The sequence below is a fragment of the Miniopterus schreibersii genome (assembly GCF_964146895.1).
Source record: "Miniopterus schreibersii genome assembly, chromosome: 18".
Taxonomy (NCBI): Eukaryota; Metazoa; Chordata; class Mammalia; order Chiroptera; family Miniopteridae; genus Miniopterus; species Miniopterus schreibersii.
In genome coordinates this window covers 31,589,537-31,609,515 of record NC_138121.1, presented here as the reverse complement: position 1 = coordinate 31,609,515, position 19,979 = coordinate 31,589,537, and the positions used below count along the sequence as shown (strand labels likewise).

Sequence of the window (19,979 nt, the reverse complement as noted above, 5' to 3'; positions counted from 1 at the left end):
ATGCCAGGCCCAGCCCTCTGCTCTCCATGCTGAGCTGGGATTGCCTCGGTCCAACCTGTATCCCCTCATGCCTGGCCCAAGCCAGGCCCTTGGGGTCATGGGGGCTGGGGAGGCACCGAGGAATATGCCTGGCATGTGCTGACAGGGGATTTCATGCTCCAGCTGGGCTGGGAGGAGCCTGCTGGGCAGAAGTCTGGAGCAAGAGACTTCAGAAGGTGCCTCAGGGAGGTAGCAGTGCAAGGACAAGGCCAGGCTGGGTCCCAGAATGAGGCTCGACTCTGCCACTGAACATATCGGCCTCATTGCTCTCCTTGGATGGTGGGGTCTGCCGGCCTCGGGTCTTCCTTGAGGGGCTGTGAGTGGTGAGAGGAAAGCAGGAGTTGGGGTGGCAGGAGAGAAGAAAGACAAATAGAGACTTATGGGGAGGGGGAGAGAGACTCGGCGAGAACAAGGGTGCACCTGAGGGAGAGAGACAGAGAGAGGGAGAGACAGGAGGAGGTAGAGTGGAAGGGACTGAGGGACAGGGAAAGAGACAGAAAGGCTGACGGGGGAAAGAGGGAGAGAGAGTGGGGGAGAGACAGGCTCATGGGAAGAAAGAAAAAGAGAGGAAGGGAAGGAAACAGATGGCAAAAAAGAGACAAAGAGAAAAGCAAGAGACAGAGACGTAGGGAGAGGGACCCAGAGAAAGCCAGTGGCAGATGCAAGAGGCAGACCATGGGCGCTGCAGGAGCCAAAGGCAGAGGACGTGGATCGGCCCCGAGGATCCCCATCCGGGCTTCCCTGCTCCTCATGGGGCTGCTGACCACAGGTGAGTGGGATCCTGGCCTTGTGACCCAGTGTTAAGAAGCCCTCATTTCCCTCTCACAGTCTCCAGACAGACGCTCTGCCCTCTCCTGCTGACTGTTTTGTGTCCTCAGGCCTGGCTCAGTTGCAGATCCCTGCCTCAGCCTCCAGAGGCTTCTGGGCTCTGCCTGAAAACACGACGGTGGTGGAGGGGACTGCTGCTGAGCTGCAGTGTGGGGTCACTGCCCCTGGCAGTGCAGTGCAATGGGCCAAAGATGGACTACTTCTAGGCCCTGACCCTAGGATCCCCAGCTTCCCACGGTACCACCTGGCAGGCGACCCTACTAGAGGTAAGGGAGCAGAGCCTGAGACCCTGAGCCACCAGCAGAAGCTGACAGTGGCCCTGACCTGGAGTCTTACCTGCAGGTGAATTCCACCTGCATATTGAAGCATGTGACCTCAGTGACGATGCAGAGTATGAGTGCCAGGTCGGCCGCTCAGAGACAGAGCCTGAGCTCGTGTCTCCCAGAGTGATCCTCTCCGTTCTAGGTATGGGTGAGAGACCCCCCCACTCCAGGAACCATGAGCCTGGACTTCTAGCCCTCTCCTACCTCAGATCCAGGGTGCAGAACTCATTTCATGAGCATTGAGGCTCAAAGCCCAAGTCTTCATATCTTCCATGGTGGTGGCCGCTTACCCCAGATCTTTTCTCACCAGTGCCCCCCAAGATGCTTCAGCTGACCCCTGAGGCGGGGAGCACAGTCACGTGGGTAGCTGGGCAAGAGTATGAGGTCATCTGTGTGTCTGGGGATGCAAAGCCAGCACCTGACATCACCTTCCTTCAGAGTGAGTGTGGGTAACCTGCTGGGGGCAGTGTGAGGCCCCTGGAGTTGAAGATCGTGTCCCTGTCCAGTGCCCTCTTAGGGGTCCCAGAAAATATTACATTCCTGAGATGGGGACACAGGTTTGGGGAGATGCTGAGGCCAGCATGGAATCTGGTGGATGGGAGGAGGCATCCAGGGAAGGCACCAAGGAGATCCCAGGGCTGCTGGTCTGGGACTCAGGGAAGAGGCTGAGGCTCCAGATAGAGATACTAAGTGATAGGTGTGGGTGACACACCCAATGAGGATGGGAGGGGAGGGGAGGGGAGGGGAGGGGAGGGGAGGGGAGGGGAGGGGAGGGGAGGGGAGGGGAGGGGAGGGGAGGGGAGGGGAGGGGAGGGGAGGGGAGGGGAGGGGAGGGTCCAGCCCTGAGGATTCTGGGATTTAGGAAGTCCTGAGTGTGGGGGGGAATGGAGCTAGTGTTTTTCCTCCAGAACCAGGAGAGAGGACAGTATGTGCACCCTGAGGGCTCCCAGCTGTGATCCCCAGGATCCACTTTGGGGAGAACTTGGCACCCTTTCTGCCCTCTTGTTACCCCAAGGTGGACAAATAGTTTCCGACGTCACTGCTAATGTGAATGAGGGATCCCAGGAGAAACTCTTCACCACAGAGGCCACAGCCAGGTATGGGAGGCCACAGTCAGGCCACAACCAGGCCCTACCCTTAGCCTAACACCCAAATTTCTCCATGAAAACCCATGTCCCAGGGATTCAAGCCTGGACACTTGGGTCAGGTATGAATATCTGGGACCCAGTTCTTCACCCTGACACTCCACAACTTCTTCATGGGAACCGCAGTTCCAGAATATCAAGTATGAAGAAATTGGCCAAGTGTGGGCCTCTGGGACCCCAATTCTCATTACTGATCCCCCAAATAAAATCTCTTCCATGGGACTCCAGATCCCAGAGGAAATCAGCATGGAGACTTAGACCAGGTGTGGGGACCTCTTCATCCTAAATCCCCAAATTTCAGATGACTCTGAGTTTAGAACTCCAACTCCCCTCCCCCAGGGTGACACCCCAGAGCTCGGATAATGGGCAGTTACTGGTCTGTGAGGGGTCCAGCCCAGCTTTGGAGACCCCTATCAAGGCCTCAGTCACCATGAATGTTCTGTGTAAGTGGGGAGCTGAGTGATTATGGGCACTGGGGATAGGGCGCAAGAATTGGAGGTCCTGGGAGAACACAGGGATTATGAATGGCTCTGGCTTTCAAAGGGAAACATGAGAGTTCAGAGGCAGATTGTGGAGCCTGGAAAGAGTGGATGGGCTCCCCAGGCCCATCGAGTGACAACTGCTCTCCAGTCCCCCCAGGACCCCCTGTGATTGAGTGGCCAGGTCTGGATGAGGGGCACGTGCGGGCAGGGCAGAGCTTGGAGCTGCTGTGCATGGCCCGAGGAGGGAACCCGCCAGCCACACTGCAGTGGATGAAGGTAAGGGCAGAGGCGGGCAGGAAGGTGGGCAGCAGGGCGGGGACCAGGAACTGGCCCTGAACTGGTCCAGGCCTGTTTCTGTCTCCAGAATGGCCAGCCCCTGTCCACAGCATGGGGCACGGAGCACACTCAGGCAGTGGCCCGAAGCATACTAGCAATGGTCGTCCAGCCAGAAGACCATGGGGCGAGGCTCAGCTGTGAGGCCCACAACAGCGTATCCAAAGGGATCCAGGAACACGGGGTCACGCTGCAGGTTACCTGTGAGTCCTGGTGCTAGCTGCCCATCTGTCAGTTCGTTCACCAGCAAACAATCTGCGTGTGTTCCCAAGTCATGCCTGTCTAATGCTAAAGACATCATCTATCCCCAGTTCCCTGTCTCTCTGGGCCAGTGTGTGAGGCATCCAGCCCAGTTTAGTGTAACTCCTCTGCCTATCGTTCCCCTGCAGTTCCCCCCAGTGCCATTACTATCCTGGGATCTGCATCCCAGTCTGAGAACAAGAACATGACGCTCTCCTGCATCACCAAGTCCAGTCGCCCAAAGGTCCTGCTGCGGTGGTGGCTGGGCTGGCGGCAACTGCTGCCCACAGAGGAAACCGTCATGGATGTGAGGCAGGGGCCAGGCTCCTGGGTCTGGGGGAGGAGGGAGCTGGGAGAGAACGCCTTGGTCCTTGGGGCACATGAACTGGGGCCTGGGCCTCCTGGGTCCCTGCTGGGTATAGTGTAGACTCAGGCCTCTAGTCCGTGGATGAGGGTCTCTAGTCCCCAGTTCTGAAGCTCTTCCCTGCCAGGGCCTTCATGGTGGCCACATCTCCATGTCCAACCTGACATTCCTGGCACGACGGGAGGACAATGGTCTGACCCTCACCTGTGAGGCCTTTAGTGAGGCCTTCACCAAGGAGACCTTCAAGAAGTCACTCACTCTGAATGTGAAATGTGAGCTCCCATCCTCACCCCAGGGGGGTGGCAGTGCCCCCCTGACTTAGAGACCCTACCCTAAGGCCTAGCCCAGAGAGAAAAGCACTCTTCCTGTCTCAGATCCTGCCCAGAAGCTGTGGATCGAAGGGCCCCCCGAGGGGCAGTTCCTGCGGGCTGGAACCCGGGTGAAGTTGGTGTGTTTGGCCATTGGAGGCAACCCAGACCCCTCCCTCACCTGGTACAAGGTCAGTGCCAAGCAAGTGGGGTGGCCAGGAATGTGGGGAAGGGACGAAGCCCTGTCTCTCTTCCAGAGTCTTGGGAAATCTTGGAAAAAGCTGAGCTTCTTGAAAAATACTGTAGATTTTGAGTTTTGGCAGGGAATTGGAAGAGATTCAAATGCCATAAGAATTAAATGGAACTCCAGGAACAGCCTGGGAATTCTGGGAAATCAGTGAGAATCGTAGCTTAAATGGAGTTCTGGGTCAGGATTGGGTATTCTAGAGAAAAGGCAATTATGAAAGGAAGCTCTGGTGAAATCTCAGCATTCAGGGGAGGCGAAATGGCAGAGGTCGTAGGGAAAGACTAAGAATTCCAGGAACAAAGACAGTGATGGGCGGAGGCTAGACATTTGGGGAAAGACTAGTAATTCCACAGAGCATTGAAAATCCATTAATTAACATTAAATTGAATTCTTAGGATGTGGGGGGTAAGTGAATGAAATCCTGGTAAATGAAAAGAAGTTCTAACCGAATTCTGGGAAGATCTTGGAAAGGTAGGGAGCCAGTGGAAATTCTAGGGGAAAGACTAGGAATTATAGGGATGAAATGGAACCTCATTTAATCGGGTGGTATTCTGGGGAAATGCCAAGACTTTGGGCCACACAGAGGATTCTAGTAAATGACGGGATCATATAAGAATATCGGGGAAGGATTCAGAAATCGGTGGAAAGACAATTGAATTAAGGGGATGATCAAAGGAAATTTTTGAAGAAAGTGAAAATTTTAAGAAAAAGAACTACGTACAAGGAAAAAAAAGAAAAGAAAAGGAATTCTGGGAAAGGCTTGGAAATTCCAAGGGAGTTTCCTGGAGTTGGGAGTTTGGTAGCGGGCCTGAGGGTGGGTGGGAGACACCAAGGTTCGCCGGCCGCGGGAAGCAGAGCCGGCGGGCGTGGGTGGGCCGGGAGCCGGCGGAGGGATCCGACGGCAGGGCCGCGGGACGCGGCGCCGGGCCCGAGGGCGGTCGATTCCAGTCTCCTCCTCCGCCCCAGCAAGGTGCCGGCGGAAGGGGGCGCCTTTCCCTCATCCCACAAAGGCCTTATCGGGGCTAGTGGCTGCCAACCCAGCGGGGGCGTCTCGGGGGGGGGGGGGGGAAGGCAGGGCGACCGCCGCGCCCTAGTCAGTCTCGCCCGCAGGACTCCCGCACCGTGACCGAGCCGCGGCAGTCCCAGGAGCAGCGGCAGCCCCAGGAACCGCGGAGGGTGCAGCTGGGAAATGTGGAGAAGTCGGGGAACACTTTCTCCCGAGAGCTGGCGCTGGTCACCGGCCCGTCGGACAACCAGGCCAAGTTCACGTGCAAGGCGGGCCAGCTCAGCGCGTCCACGCAGCTCGTGGTGCAGTGTGAGGGCCCCGACGGCCGGGCTGGGCGGGAGGGCTTGGCCGCGGCGGGGTCACGGAGCCAGAGCCGGTGGGGCCACAGTGGATGTCGCAGGACCAGGACTGGCGCAGGGCCTGCCAAGGGACGCGGGGGCTGGGCCGGGCCTGAGGTCAAGGCCCCGGCCGCCTCTTCACCCCTGAGCCTCACTCCTCTGACCCGTTCTCGAAGTTCCTCCAACTAACGTGACGATCCTGGCCAACGCGTCAACGCTGCGCCCCGGGGATGCCTTGAACCTGACGTGCGTCAGCGTTAGCAGCAACCCTCCGGTCAACCTGTCCTGGGACAAGGAAGGCGAGAAGTGAGAGTGCGAGAGGCCCCGCCCTCCCGTGGTCTTGCCCCGCCCCCTTCCCTTCGGGGCCCCGCCTGCAGTCCCGCCCAGTACCCACCCCATCTCTGGCTGCGCTCCCACCCCCGCGCCAGCCGGACAGGACCCCGCCACCCCTGCCCTGTCCGCAGGCTGGAAGGCGTAACCTCATGGCCCCGGAGCGCCCCATTCAAAGGCTCTGCCGCCGTCAGGAGCATCCTTCTGAGAATGTCATCTGGTGACCACGGCCACCGTGTGACCTGCCGCGCCCACAGCCCCGAGCTACGGGAGACCGTGAGCGCCTTCTACCGACTCAACGTGCTGTGTATGTGCGCTGGCCTGGAACCCCTGGATTCCCTCCTGACCTTCTATCACTCGGGGTTCACTTTGGCACTGTCCTTGACCTCCATCCTAAACCTTAAACTTTCCTGGCCTTTATCCTGACCCCAGCCTTGCACCAACTCCTATCCTGCCCAAACCCCATCTTGCCTTTGTCCTCTGTCCTAACTCCTGACCATGACCCCCATCCTGAACACTCCCTCCATCCTCAAACCTGGCCCTGGCCTCTACCCCTCTCCTAAATTGGATCCTAACCACTATCCTGAACCTAACCCCCAAGCTCAATTCTGTACTTAACTGTTACCTGGTCCACACCTTGAATCTAGTTCAACCCCGACTTTAAGCCTGCATACCTGTACCTGATCGCAAATGGTCCTGGTCCCCAACCTTAACCACAATCCTGACTCCCCATGGCGCCCCCTCCGCAGACCCTCCAGAGTTCCTGGGGGAGCAGGTGCTTGTGGTGACTGCAGTGGAGCGGGGCGAAGCGCTGCTGCCGGTGTTGGTGTCTGCCAACCCGGCCCCGGAGGCCTTCAACTGGACCTTCCGCGGTTACCGCCTCAGCCCAGGTGCGGGAATGCGCTCGGAGAGGGGCGCAGGCCTTCGGAAAGGAGCGCCCGCAAACCCCTCTCTCGACTCCCCCAGCTGGCGGGCCCCGGCATCGCATCCTGTCTGGCGGAGCTCTGCAGCTGTGGAATGTGACCCGCGCTGACGACGGCCTCTACCAGCTGCACTGCCAGAACTCAGAAGGCACTGCTGAAGCTCTAGTGCGGCTGGATGTGCACTGTGAGCCCCCTTCATCGCCCGAGGGAACTAGGCAGCTCTGGGAGCCCCGCCCATCATGGAAACCCCACCCGCCCGGGAACCTTGCCCACTGTGGAGTCTCCTTATTGTGGAAGCGCTGCCCACCCAGGCATATTCACCCATCCTGGAAACCTCTCACTCTGACAGCCCCAACCGTAATGGAACCATGCCCAGTTTGGCTACACTGCCCACTAGAGAGATCCTACAAGGAATCTGCCCAGACTGGGGATCCACTTACATGGGAGTTACTCACATCAAGCCCACTGTGGAAGCCCCACCTCCATGCACGTCTGGAAGCCCACCCAACCTACTCTTGTCACCACAGAGGCACAGTACAGAGTGGGACAACCCCGCTAACCCTAGGAATTACTCCAAGTGCTCCACATAGAGGGCAGATTGTGTCATACCCATAACTTCCCTGGACACCTCTACGATACCTCTTCCACCTGGGACCCTCTCTCACCATGGCCTGTCTGGGTCCAAGTGCCTCCCCAAGCTCCTGCCTCCTTCTCCAGATTCTCCCACCATCCGGACTCTCCAGGACCCCACTGAGGTGGATATTGGGGGTTCTACAGACATAGTCTGCACCGTTGATGCCAATCCCATCCTTCCGGGGATGTTCAGCTGGGAGAGACTGGTGAGGATCCAACCTTTGTAAATGGAGGTAGGGCTGGGCAGTGTGGTTTCTTAACTGTCAGCTCCTTGGGAAGAAGGGTCGCATCTATGTGCCATGTATAACTGTACACATGCAGGGCATTCTCCAAGAACTAACTGTTGAATGGCAGATGAATGGATGGATGAGTGGATAGATAACCAGGTGAGTGGGTGGGCAGGTGGATAGATACGTAGATTGATAGGTAAATGGGTCAATGGCCAGGTGGATGGATGAATAAGTAGATGGAATAATAGATAAACAAATGGACACGTGAATGAATGGATAAAAGGATAAATGGATGGCTAGAGAAATGGTAGACAAATGGGTTAGATTAGAAAGTAGATGGATGGACAGATACTCCATCAGTGTAAAGATGTCTATGGAAGGATGATGGATCAGTGGATGGAGAGATGGAAAGATGGATGAATTGGTGGACAGATGCATGTACTTATGAGTGTGTACATGTATGAGTGAATAGATAGGACAGATGGGTGGAGACAGGAAAGGGTGAGTAGATGGAAGGATATAAGGAAGACAAATGGTTGGATGAGTGAATGGGTAAATGGATGGATGGATGGAAGGAAAGGTAGATGGGTGGGTAGATAAGTGGGTGAATGGGTGCATGATTAAGTAGATGGATAGGTGGGCAAATGTCTCCATGAATGAATGGTTGGATAAATGGATGGATGGATGGGTGGATGGATGGATGACAAGGGATATTTTTTTCTTTGCTAGCTCTGTGAAGGGTGATTGTGGCTAAGAGAATGAGGCTACAGAAGGGACCAGTTTGGGGGATAATGGAGCTGGGGAAAAACTGGGGGCCATCTCCCTGAGTCTTGGGCATCCAGGGAGAAGATGAAGAGGACCAGAGCCTGGATGACATGGAGGAGATATCAAAGGGATCCACTGGGCGTCTTCATATTCACCACGCCCAGCTGGCTCAAGCGGGTGCTTACCAGTGCATCGTGGACAATGGGGTGGCACCTCCAGCCCGAGGGCTGGTCCGTCTTGTCGTCAGATGTGAGTAACACCCATACCCCTGACTTCAAGGCCTGCTGCTAAAACTACAGCTCTCATGTCCTTCCAAATACCTCATGCTGACCTCCAACCCCTCCTAGTTGCCCCCCAGGTAGAACACCCCACTCCCCTAACTAAGGTGGCTGCAGCTGGAGACAGCACCAGTTCTGCCACCCTCCACTGTCGTGCCCGAGGTGTCCCCAACATTGTCTTCACTTGGACTAAAAATGGAGTCCCTCTGGATCTCCAGGATCCCAGGTGAGCCCATGCCCAGCCAGATAGCACTCCAGCCCCAACTCTGCTCCCCCAGCCCCAGTCACCCTCCCTGAGTCCCTGCCATACCTCCTCTCCAGGTACACAGAGCACACATACCACCAGGGTGTCGTCCATAGCAGCCTCCTGACGATTGCCAACGTTTCTGCAGCCCAGGATTATGCTCTCTTCACATGCACAGCCAGCAACCCCCTCGGCTCAGACCACACCAACATTCAACTCGTCAGCATCAGTATGGTGGGAGAGGGCTGGGAGGGTGTCGGGAGGGTGCTTTCTGGGTCAAGCCCCAAGTCTAGTTGGCCGCATACTGGCAGTGTTTCTGAAACCTGAGAAGTGTTTGAGTAAGAATGGAGTTTTTGCCTGACCTGAAAATTCTAATAGAGACTGGGTCTGCAGGGGAACCCACAAAAAATACAAAAAATAAAAGGAGGAGGGGATTTATTGGCCCAAGTAACTTAAAAGTAGCTATTCAGGAGTCACTGGATCTAGGTTCATCTGTCACCAGGAGCTCTTTGCCTATCAGGCCTGCTTTTCTCTGGTTGGCTTTAGTCGAAGGCTTCTCATAGTGGGCTGTTAGACTTCCCAGGGGAAACAGAAAATATCATCCTAACAGTGGTATGAAAGTACTAGAATTAGATTTATTGGCTCTACTTGGCTCCCAGCCCTGAATTAATCATGTGGTCAGGGGAAAGTGACACTCTGGTTGTCCAAGCCCTGTCACATGTGCATCCTATAAGGAGTGGAGTCACTTCTATCAGAAGCATGTGGCCTGAGAATGTGGGCAAATGTTCCTCCAAAGGATACTCAGGGTCCTGTAACCAGAAGAAATAAGGGGAATGGATATGAGATAAGCGCACAAAAAATTCACTACAAGAAACATATACAGTTGGTCCAGTCATCCAGGGCGCTGTACAGACTGGGTGAGAAGTGTGAGTCCCCCAGTGAGCACACGCTCAGCCAGGTAGAACAAAGCCACAGTCTCCCTCTTGTTTCAGCCCTCGTATGTCAATAAGTGTCCTTTTCGAGGTCTATTAGGTGCCACGTACTTTGTGCTCTTTGTTAGTGGTTTGCTATTTACAATGGCCTCCAAGCATAGTGCTGAGGTGCCATCTGCTGTCCTAAGTGCAAGAAGGCTGTGATGGGCCATATGAGAAAATGCTTCTGCTGTAAAAACTTCTTTCAGGCCTGGGTTAGAGCTGTTGGCTATGAATTCAATGCTAATGAATCAACAAAAATATATTAAATAAGGTGGAACCTCTCAACAGAAAAAACACATTAAACAAGATCATGTAGTGGCTGTTTAATTAAAACACTCTAGTGTGACTAGAGTCTTGTAGGAACCTAACCTTGCATTTCTCCTAGAAACAATGGTTTGGTATTTGCTAATTCAGCGTTCACAGTAACTTTATAGAACATAACCACCACAAATAATGAGAATGGACTATATATTTGAAATCATTCTTAGGAAGATTCTGGAAGGAATCTTCCAGAATCCTCTTGTATCCTCTGACTACTTTCCCCATCCGTTTCCTTAAAGGCCGCCCTGATCCTCCATCTGGGTTAAAGGTTGTGAGCATGTCCCCACACTCAGTGGGACTGGAGTGGAAGCCTGGCTTCGATGGGGGCTTGCCACAGAGGTTCCAAATCAGGTGGGTCCCGGTTATTAAGGCAGGAAGGGTGGGAGCCAACAGGGCTGGGGCACCCCCTTGAGTGACTGACCTCCCTCTCATGCAGATATGAGGCTCTGGAGACCCCAGGGTTCCTCTACATGGATGTCCTACCACCCCAGGCCACCACCTTCACACTGACTGGGCTGCAGCCTTCTACTCGATACAGGGTCTGGCTGCTGGCCAGCAATGCCCTGGGGGACAGCGGACTAGCTGACAAAGGATCCCACATCTCTGTCACCACCCCAGGTCAGAAGGGACAGTCTTGGGCATTTCGCAGAGTTCCTCAGAGGACTTAAAGGGTGGTATAATGAAGTCAGTACTATTGCTCCCCTTTTGCAGATGAAGAAACTGAGGCCCAGGGAGATGAATCATGTTATCGAAGGTCGCACAGCTGAGAGGAGGTAGAGATGAGATTGAAACTCAGGCAGATGATCTCCAGAGACTAGATTTTAGTCACTGAATTAGACTGCCTGAATGCGATTAATGACACAGGGAAACTGGAAAAGAGTTTGAATTGAATAAAAATGAAAACATATGGAAATGGTGGGGTGCAGCTAAAGCAGTGCTTAGCAGGAAACGTATAGCATTAAGTGCTCATATTAGACTGAAAAAAAGTGGCCTCAAGTTGACATTGCAAGTTCCCACCTTAAGAAACTAGAGAAAGAAGAGCATATTAAACACAAAGTAAACAGAAGGAAGGAAATAGTAAATGTAAGAACAGAAATTTGTGAACTCAAAACCAGAAAACAATAAAGAAAATCAATGAAACCAAAAGCTGCTTCTTTGAAAAGATCAGTAACATTTATAAAGCTAATCAAGGCAAAAGAGAGAAGACACACGTTAAGCAATATCAGGAATGAAAGAGGGGACATTACATTAAGGAGATAACAAGGAAGTATTACGAACAAGTTTAGGCCAAAAAATTCAGCAACTTTGATGAAATGGACAAGTTCTTTCGATACGACAAATGAGAACATTTTGCCCCTGACCAGCCGATAAGTAGTGTCGCGGTTAATCACAGAGTCTTATTCAGACAAGCCTGGGCTCAAGTTCCAGCTCTGCCGAGTCCTGGTTGTGAGACCTTAGGTGAGTTACTTGACCTCTTTGAGCCTCAGTTAAACCTCAGTTTCTAAAAATAAGGTATGCCTTAGTTTCTGAGAGTAAGGTTTATCTCAGACGGTTGTGAGGATTAAGTGAATTAATATATCTAAAGTGTTTAAAACAGGGCCCTGTACAAAGTAAGTGCTGTGTAAATGCTGATTTTTAAGAAATTCCCCCTCTCACCTTCTTTGACTTTGCCCCACTACAGCACCCTCTTTCTGCCTTCCCTTTTCCCACAGAGCAGCCTTTTACTCGTGGGTGGAAGGACACTTCCCCATCTCTAAAATATCCCCTTCTCTCTTTTTCCACCCATTCCAGTCTTCCCTTTAAGAACTAAAGCATAAGCCAGCCGGGTGTGGCTCTGTAGTTGAGCATCGACCTATGACCCAGGAGATCTGGGTTCGATTCCTGGTCAGGACACAAGCCTGGGTTGCGGGCCCGATCCCCAGCAGGGGGTGTGTGGGAGGCAGCCAATTGATGACTCTCATCATTGATGTTTCTCTCTCTCCCTCTCCTTTCTTCTCTCTGAAATCAATAAAGATATATTAAAAAAAGAACTAAAGCATAAAGTACAACACTCACCTCCCTTGCTCTAGAATTTATACCTCTATTAAGGGATCCTGAGAGCAAGCATCTTTTTTAGTTAACCTGAAAAATTGACAATTCAGGTTAAAAGAACCTTGCACACCATAAAACACTCATCAACAATTACTATTATTATAGGCATTGGCATGGTTATTGAGAGTATTATCATTCTTATCAGCAATTTCCAGCTCTTCCTGAAATATTCCTAAGAAGCCATAAACCAGTTCCCACGAGTCTCAGAATGGGATGAAAAGCTTAGTAGGAGACTGAGAAATATTTAAGGCTTATCCCAGATTTTTGGTGTTAATTCACAATCTCTTTATCCACCCCCCAGGTCTAGACCAGCCTTCTGGAGAACCTGACTACCAACTGCCCACAGAGCAACCTGCAGGTGAGCCTTCAATCCCCTGCAAATCCCTCTCTCCCCTGAGAATAGAACTTTCTGGCCTCTAACCCTGTCTCCTCTGCCTCACGGACAGAGTCCATAAGGGACACAGTCCCTTAGTTCTGTTCCTGTAGGCCCTAACCCATTTCCTTAGTTCTTACTTTTCCCTGAAAGAATTAGCTGATTTTATACCCCAGGTAGCCCCTGTATCAGTTGGCTTTTGCTGCATAACAAACCACCCTAAACATGGGCACTTATAGCAACAAACATTATTTCTCATGATTCTATGAGCGGCTGAACAGTTCTGCTCTGGGCTACAGGCAGCTGGCAGCTCAGCTGGGACTGCTCAGTCCAGGCTGGACTCCCCTTCATATGCCTGACGATATGGCTCTTGGTTGGGACAGTGGAGATAACTGGGCCACATAGCTCTCCTTGGCTTGTTCACATGGTGGTCCCAGGAGTCCCAAGAGCAGCAAGAGAGGGCAAGCTCTGATTTACAAGCACCTTTCAAGTTTCTGATTCTGTCCCGTTTGCTATTGTCTCAGTGGCCAAGGCAAGTGACCTAGCTTAACTCCAAGTCATTATGGAAGGGGACTACTCAGGAGCATGCATACAGGGAGAAAATTGTGACCATTTTGTGAACAATCCCCTTCAGAGCCTGAGGAAAAGGTTGCAAAAGACAGAAGTTTGGCTGTTCTTGGCAATAAAAGGAATTGCTTGGCTCAGGAAATTAAAAATTCCAAGTCTGGGTGGATTTTCACCCTCTCTCAACTTTGCCTTCATCTCTGATGGCTTTTTCCTTCTCAGGTTCTTTCATCAAGGGTACAAAGGAGTCCTACACACACTTCCATTGTTCATTCCACTTCTTAGCAGTCTGCAGAGGAGAACACTTTTGCTAGAAAATGTTCTAGCAAAAATCTGCCTTGGGTCAAATGCTGGTCTCTGAACCAATCACTATAAAAAGAGGGCCATGTGTCCTTCCATGAGTCCCGCAGAGCCATACAGATTGAGAGCAGGGGAGTGGCTGTTTCCTGAAAGGAAAATGAGAGCTGTTAGCAGAGGATGGGGAATGAATCCTGAACAGATGTCTACTTAGAGGGACTTAGTCTTGTCCTCAGAGATATAGCAGAGGAGTCTGATATTGCCTGGGATATAAAATTGTGCAAAGAGGAAATCATTTAGGATGGAGTTGGAAGGGTGAATGGAAGTTGAGAAGAAAGGACATTTAAGGGCAGACACTTGACTGTTCCAAAGCTTAGGGGTGTAGGTTTGCCTCAGTGATTCTGCGAAGAGCATTGTTTGTGTCGCTGGAGGATCTAATACCAGGGTCTATGTTTGGTGGGCAAGGCTGGAGGTGTTGTAAGAGGCCAGATCACAGCAAGTCTTGAATACCCAGCTAAGGAACTGAAGCTCCTGTCTGAGTTCCTACATGGGGCTCAGCCAAAAGTAGGACCCCCTGCTAGTGGCTTGACTTGAGAAAGGAGCCACCTGCCCTGGGGTGGCAAGGACTGGACATGGAAACCCCTGTCCACCTGCTTCCCTGACCTATGAAGAGAGGCTTTGCCTGGTCAGGGATGACCTTTCTCAGAGAACTCTGCTCTGGAGCTACAGCCAGTTGTTTCGAGTTCACTGAGGGGGGTACCTTCTGCCCTCAGACTCCTTAGAGCTGCCCCTGATGCCTGTGCTGTTCGCTGTTGGGGGTCTTCTGCTGCTTTCTAATGCCTCTTGTGTTGGGGGGTTCCTCTGGCAGAGGAGACTGAGGCATCTTTCTGAAGGTGAGGAGACCCTTGCCCTGCTGGGGTTGAGGCCCAAGGGTGATGGGGAGCCCTGGGGCTACATTGAAGGTCTTCCAGGACCAGGTGGGCTTGGGGGATGTCTCTGACCCCTTTTTTCCTACATCCCTCAGGCATCTCAGAGAAGATAGAGGCAGAGTAAGTGGGGATACTTTTCTGTAAAAAGGCTCTGAGGGAGGAGGTTTGGGGGTGATGGGTGTCCGAGGGCCAACACCCACTTGCCCTCCATACCTCCATCCTGGAAGGTCGGAGGAGGGCCCAATCGGGAATGAATATGAAGAGAGTCAGCAGACTGGAGACCTGAACAATCAAAGCTCCACGGTGAGTGGGGGCACTCCTGACAGCCCCACTGACAAGGAACTGGCAGAGACTAAAATTCCATTAGCTTCAGGTTAATTATTGACCTATCCAGGGAGTCAGACGATGAAAAGACTTTATCTTGTTTGGGGGGTGTTGACAGGTTACCACAACAGATGTAGAGCCATATTATCACTCCATGAAGGATTTCAGCACCCAGCTGCCACCAACACTGGAGGAGGTATCTTATCCCAGAGGTGAGTTATGACCACATGAGAACTCCCGGCCTCATACATACTCTGACATCTGGACTGGGTGCCCTGATCATTCTTTCTTTTCACTCCAACTCCAGGTTTCACAGGTTTTGGAGAGGAGAATATGGCCTTTCCTGAGCACCTATATGATGAGGTAGAAAGACTATATGCCCCATCTGGGGCCTGGGGACCCCTCTATGATGAAGTACCAATGGTGAGGAGATTTGTATCTGCAGAAGTCTTTCTTGGCTAGTGTCAGAAATCCACATCTTACTACTTATATTAATTAGGGTAAGCTAGCTGTGCTATAACAAGCGGGCCTGGCTATAACCCAGTGGCCTAAAGAAGACAGTCTATTTTTTTCTCACACAATAGTCAGGGATGAGTGGCCCTGCTGCACGTGGTTATTACAGAATCCAAGTTCTTTCCATTATGGTCCCCTGCCATCCCTTGGCACATCATCTGAGTTTGCATGGGTGAGCCAATTCATGGGGGGTTTCAACCGGTGGAAGAAGGAAAAAGAGAGTGTGATGGAGGTACAACTCTGCCTTATGGTCAGGCCCAGAAGTTACATGCTCTACTCAACCTCCTGGTGAGAACACGGTCGCATGGCCACATCTAACTGCAAAAGAGGCTGAGAAATGTAGTCTAGCTGGGCAGTTATATGCCTTATGGCATCTATATTCCAGTGGAAGGAAGAGGCATGCATTTTCTTGGATAGTTAGCCATCTCCACTACGTTGGTTAATCAGAGGGATAAGAGAAAAATTTTTTAACTCATTCAATTGCAAAGTCAAGGCACAGAATTGTCTTCAGACCCATACAGCTGGACCAAGAACTTCCTCCTTAGTGATGTCCCCAAAAAATCCAGGTTTGAATCTTATGAGATTGGAAACCTTCAAAGAGAAAGAGTGCCTCTTTCCCAATAACTCCAAAGCCCCGAAGTTGACACTTCTTGGTCTAGCTTGGGTCACGTAATTATCACTGAACCACTGAGGCAGGGGATGAAATATGCTAATTAGACAGGCCAGGATCAGTGCCCACTCATGGCATGAGGGAGCAGGAGCCAGCCCCCCTCAGTCGACTGGATTGAGTGGGAGAGGGACAGAGAGCACAGAGAGAAGTGAACATGGTGGCAGGACAGGCAAAAACAACAGACATTTGACCCTCAACTAACCCCAACCAACTGTCTCAGTCAGGGGGGTGGGGCAACACCTGACTTTTGGTGTGGCCTGGGCTAATGCCGGCACCTCTGGGCCAGTGACTTCCCTCTGTAACGTTGTCCCAGATGGGGCACTGTTCTCCCTACCAGGGTGGACAAAACTAGTATAAAATGCTGTCCATGGTGCTGAACCACTTTTTCTGTAAAGGACCAGATAGTAGATATTTTCACTTTGCAGGACCTACTGTCCCCAAAACTACTAAACTCTTCCATTGTAGTGTAAAAGTGGCCATAGATAATACATAGATGAGTGAGGGTGGCTAAGTTCCAATAAAACTTTTTTTGGGGAGACACTGAATTTGAATTTTGTATGTCACAAATATTATTCTTCTTTTGATACTTTCCCAGCCATCAAAAAATGTAAAACTGTTCTTAGCTTTTGAACAGTATAAAAGCAGGTAGAAGGCAATATTTTGGCCCATGGAAAATGTGCTGTAAAGTTTGCTGAGCTGAAGCAACCATTTTCTCCCAATCTTAGGGCAAAGCACATCCCCAGTAAGGACCGCCCTACGTGGTCTTGTTTCTTTTCTATTTCCACCGATTTTCAGAGAGAGTGGGAGGAAGAGAGAGAGAAAAACGTTGATGAGAGAAGGACACATTGGTTGGTTGCCTCTTGCACGTACCCCAACCAGGGCCAGGGGTGGAGCCTGCAACCAAGGTATGTACCTTTGTCTGGAATCGAACCTGGGACCCTCCAGTCTGCAGGCTGATGCTCTAACCACTGAGAAAAACCAGCTAGGGCTTCTTTTCTATTTTGATGGGGAAATGTGTTGGCAGTTCATAGCACTAACAGAATCATGACTCACAGTCCACAATTCCCATAGTCGATATCATGGGCTTTTAAGTTTCAGATATCTGACACTTAGATTCTTTTTTTGAATGGAAATCATGAGATATCTTGGACTTGCTTAAAAATAATACAGTTAGTGGAAGTAGAAGATGAGAATATAGAAATATAGATAAATCAAGATTGACCATGTGTTGATATTATCGAAGCTAGGTAATGGTTGCATGGGATCATGACAGGAGTTCATTATAATCACTCTCTTCTTTTTATATGTTGGAATCCCCCTCCCCTGCATAATTAGAAGGAGAAACATTTTTTTCTCTGGGAAGTTGAGTATGAGTGTGTACCCTCCAGAGCTGCAATGATGATCCACAGGGCTTCTCTCTATGGTTCTAACTCCACCTTCATTTGTCAGGGCCCCTCTGACCTCAGCTGGTCTGAGGACAAATATGAGGATTCAAGAGGAATCTATGATCAAGTGGCAGGAGACTTGGACTCTATGGAACCTGATTCTCTACCCTTTGAGCTGAGGGGACATCTGGTGTGACAGGTTTCTCAACACCCTTTTCCTACACCTGCAGGACATAACATTTCAGGGGTACTTTTCATTCCAGCCTGGGCTGAACTTGTTAAGTGAGCTCCATAAGACACAAAGGGACTGGACTTTTTCAGGAGAGGACATGGAGGGGTGTGTCAGTGACAAAAAAGGATCCAAGCTGGTGTCAAAGTATAAACAAAGCTCCTCCTGGGGTTAATTTTAGAAACTAAACCTCCCCAAAGGGACAGAGTGAATTGTAAAGGACATCACAATAATGAAAAGTTATTCTGAGGGTTTTTATGCTTTTTCAGAAGTGGAAAAAGACATATTAAAAACTCAGCTCACTTCGAGTTTAACTGCACCTGAAATAGGTAATAATAAGTGGAATTTATGAACTACTGTTGTGTCCTAATTGTTTTATTATTTTCACAGTTATCGAAAACTTGATGTATAAACAATACATACATGCAAACATAAGTAGACTATAGAAAATAAAATAGACTGTCAAAACAACCTAGATATAAATGAATACATACTGTGTGATTTCACTTACAGAAATTGTAAAATTAGGCCAAGTTAACCTACAGTGAGAAGATCAGTGGCTGTCTTGGGCTATGAAAAGGGAATTGGCTGTAAAGGGCATGGGGGAATGGGGGGGGGGACGTGTGTGATGGAAATGTTCCCCCTCATGATTGTAATGGTGGTTACATGGATGTGTAGATTTGTCAAAGAGCATTGAACTGTACAGTTAAGATGAGTGCATTTTGTGGTACATAAATTACGCCTCAATAAAGGTGACTTTAAAAACAGGCTCCATAATATAGCAGCACAGCAAGATAATTCTTATTCTTTATATGGAATAGCAGGAAAAGATAACAGAAATCAATTTCCATGAGAACAGAGTATAGTTAGGTATAATCTTCCTTTAGGTCTCCACTCCTATGTTATTGATAATATTATCAAAACTGTTCTGTTCAAATGCTTGTCCATATATTATTTTTATCACTACAGACCTAAAATAAGTTTTTGATCACAGCACTTGAATACAGAAATACAGTAAAGTTCAAGCGATTTCCCTTTCATTAAAAAATGATTCCATTCCTAAGAGTAGAGTTTTTCCAATCACGCATTTTTCTAAGAAGAAAGCTACAACATTTGTTTCCGCAATAGCTAAGCAGGAACGGTGTATTTATTGGCTTTTCTAGCTGACATTCTTAGGGGAGTGTTAGCTTCAAACGCTACTGGGTCCAGTATTGAAGCAAAGCCACGAGAGTCAATCTCTCTGTCTCTTGGCTCTGTTTTCCTCTGTGTTGATTTCATTCTCAGGTAGACTTCATTTGGAAGACGAAGGTGACCATTTCCAGTTCTAGGCTGGCATCCCGCAAGCTCAGTAGCCACAGTGCCTCTTTTGCCAATAGTTTTGGAAATCCCGGGGCTGTCTTTCATCAGCCTGGCTTGGGTCTTATGCCCATCTCTGAACCAATCATTGTAGCCAGAGAACAAAACATGCTGATAACCCAGGTCCTGGGTTGCTCCACACCACATACACCGTTCGGGCAAGGTTCTCCCAAGGAACCTCACACTGCGACTGGATCTCTTGATGTACTTCCTACTTCTTCTTTGCCATTTTCTGAATCAGTGTAGCAAATATCTATTGCTCTGTCTGCCCAGAATCTAGTCCCTCTTAATTTATATAGATATTGTTGAATGAGACAAGTTCCTGGTTACAGCAAGCCCCTGGATCCAGCTGAACCTGAACTCAGAGCTACTCTTGGGCTATAAATTCCCATCCCCCTGAAGTCAACCTGAATGAAGTCTTCAGTTAGTTGCAATCATAAATTACCCTCTTCCTTCTGCCAGTTTGAATGGGGTTTTTAGTTAATTGATACAAACAACTTTTATTCTACTTATATCAGTTTCATTTAAGAAAAAGTCAGCATATTTTCAACCATACCAAAAATTTTCATGCATATATATGTTATATTATTCATTTCAGATCATTATAAAACAATGTTTACCCACATGAGTGCCTTCAGGAACACTTTCCCGTTGTCCAGGTTGCGGACACAGTGTCCAACATTTCTGGTCCCCGACCTCTAAAAGTCTGTAGCGCCCGCCTATCAGTGTGGCAGCCGACATTTGTGCAAACTGCCCAACTCCCACCAGGGGACGGGACCGCCCCGTTTGAGAAGAGCCCGTCTAGCCTGAGACTCTAAATAAGCTGCTGTGTATTGGAGCCTGGAGTTCTGAGGAAGGGCCGTGCTGCAGATAAGTTGTCGGTGGAGCCCGGCCAGC

At 50.3% G+C, this 19,979-nt stretch overlaps 1 protein-coding gene across 1 annotated transcript; it reads left to right on the top strand.

The window, feature by feature from the left end:
- Positions 1 to 187: 187 nt before the first annotated feature.
- Positions 188 to 18,501, top strand: NPHS1 (NPHS1 adhesion molecule, nephrin). Its single transcript, XM_081118813.1, has 29 exons — positions 188 to 808; positions 918 to 1,133; positions 1,210 to 1,332; positions 1,501 to 1,629; positions 2,206 to 2,287; positions 2,675 to 2,778; positions 2,966 to 3,093; positions 3,182 to 3,353; positions 3,540 to 3,697; positions 3,882 to 4,026; positions 4,129 to 4,253; positions 5,420 to 5,624; positions 5,830 to 5,959; positions 6,118 to 6,290; positions 6,733 to 6,873; positions 6,950 to 7,090; positions 7,624 to 7,745; positions 8,612 to 8,783; positions 8,882 to 9,038; positions 9,134 to 9,285; positions 10,591 to 10,702; positions 10,788 to 10,969; positions 12,744 to 12,800; positions 14,450 to 14,569; positions 14,701 to 14,725; positions 14,833 to 14,908; positions 15,048 to 15,141; positions 15,237 to 15,352; positions 17,562 to 18,501. Exons 1-29 carry the CDS (start codon positions 586 to 588, stop codon positions 17,691 to 17,693), a joined length of 3,912 nt encoding a protein of 1,303 aa, XP_080974939.1. The 5' UTR covers positions 188 to 585; the 3' UTR covers positions 17,694 to 18,501.
- The last annotated feature ends 1,478 nt before the right edge of the window (positions 18,502 to 19,979 follow it).

What these genes read in the sequence shown, in the direction of transcription:
- NPHS1 (XM_081118813.1), top strand. Translation starts at nt 586, where the DNA reads ATGGGAAGAAAGAAAAAGAGAGGAAGGGAAGGAAACAGATGGCAAAAA. An exon ending in CATGGGGCTGCTGACCACAG is followed by an intron (nt 809 to 917) that starts GTGAGTGGGATC and finishes TTGTGTCCTCAG; the next exon opens with GCCTGGCTCAGTTGCAGATC. An exon ending in TGTTCAGCTGGGAGAGACTG is followed by an intron (nt 7,746 to 8,611) that starts GTGAGGATCCAA and finishes TTGGGCATCCAG; the next exon opens with GGAGAAGATGAAGAGGACCA.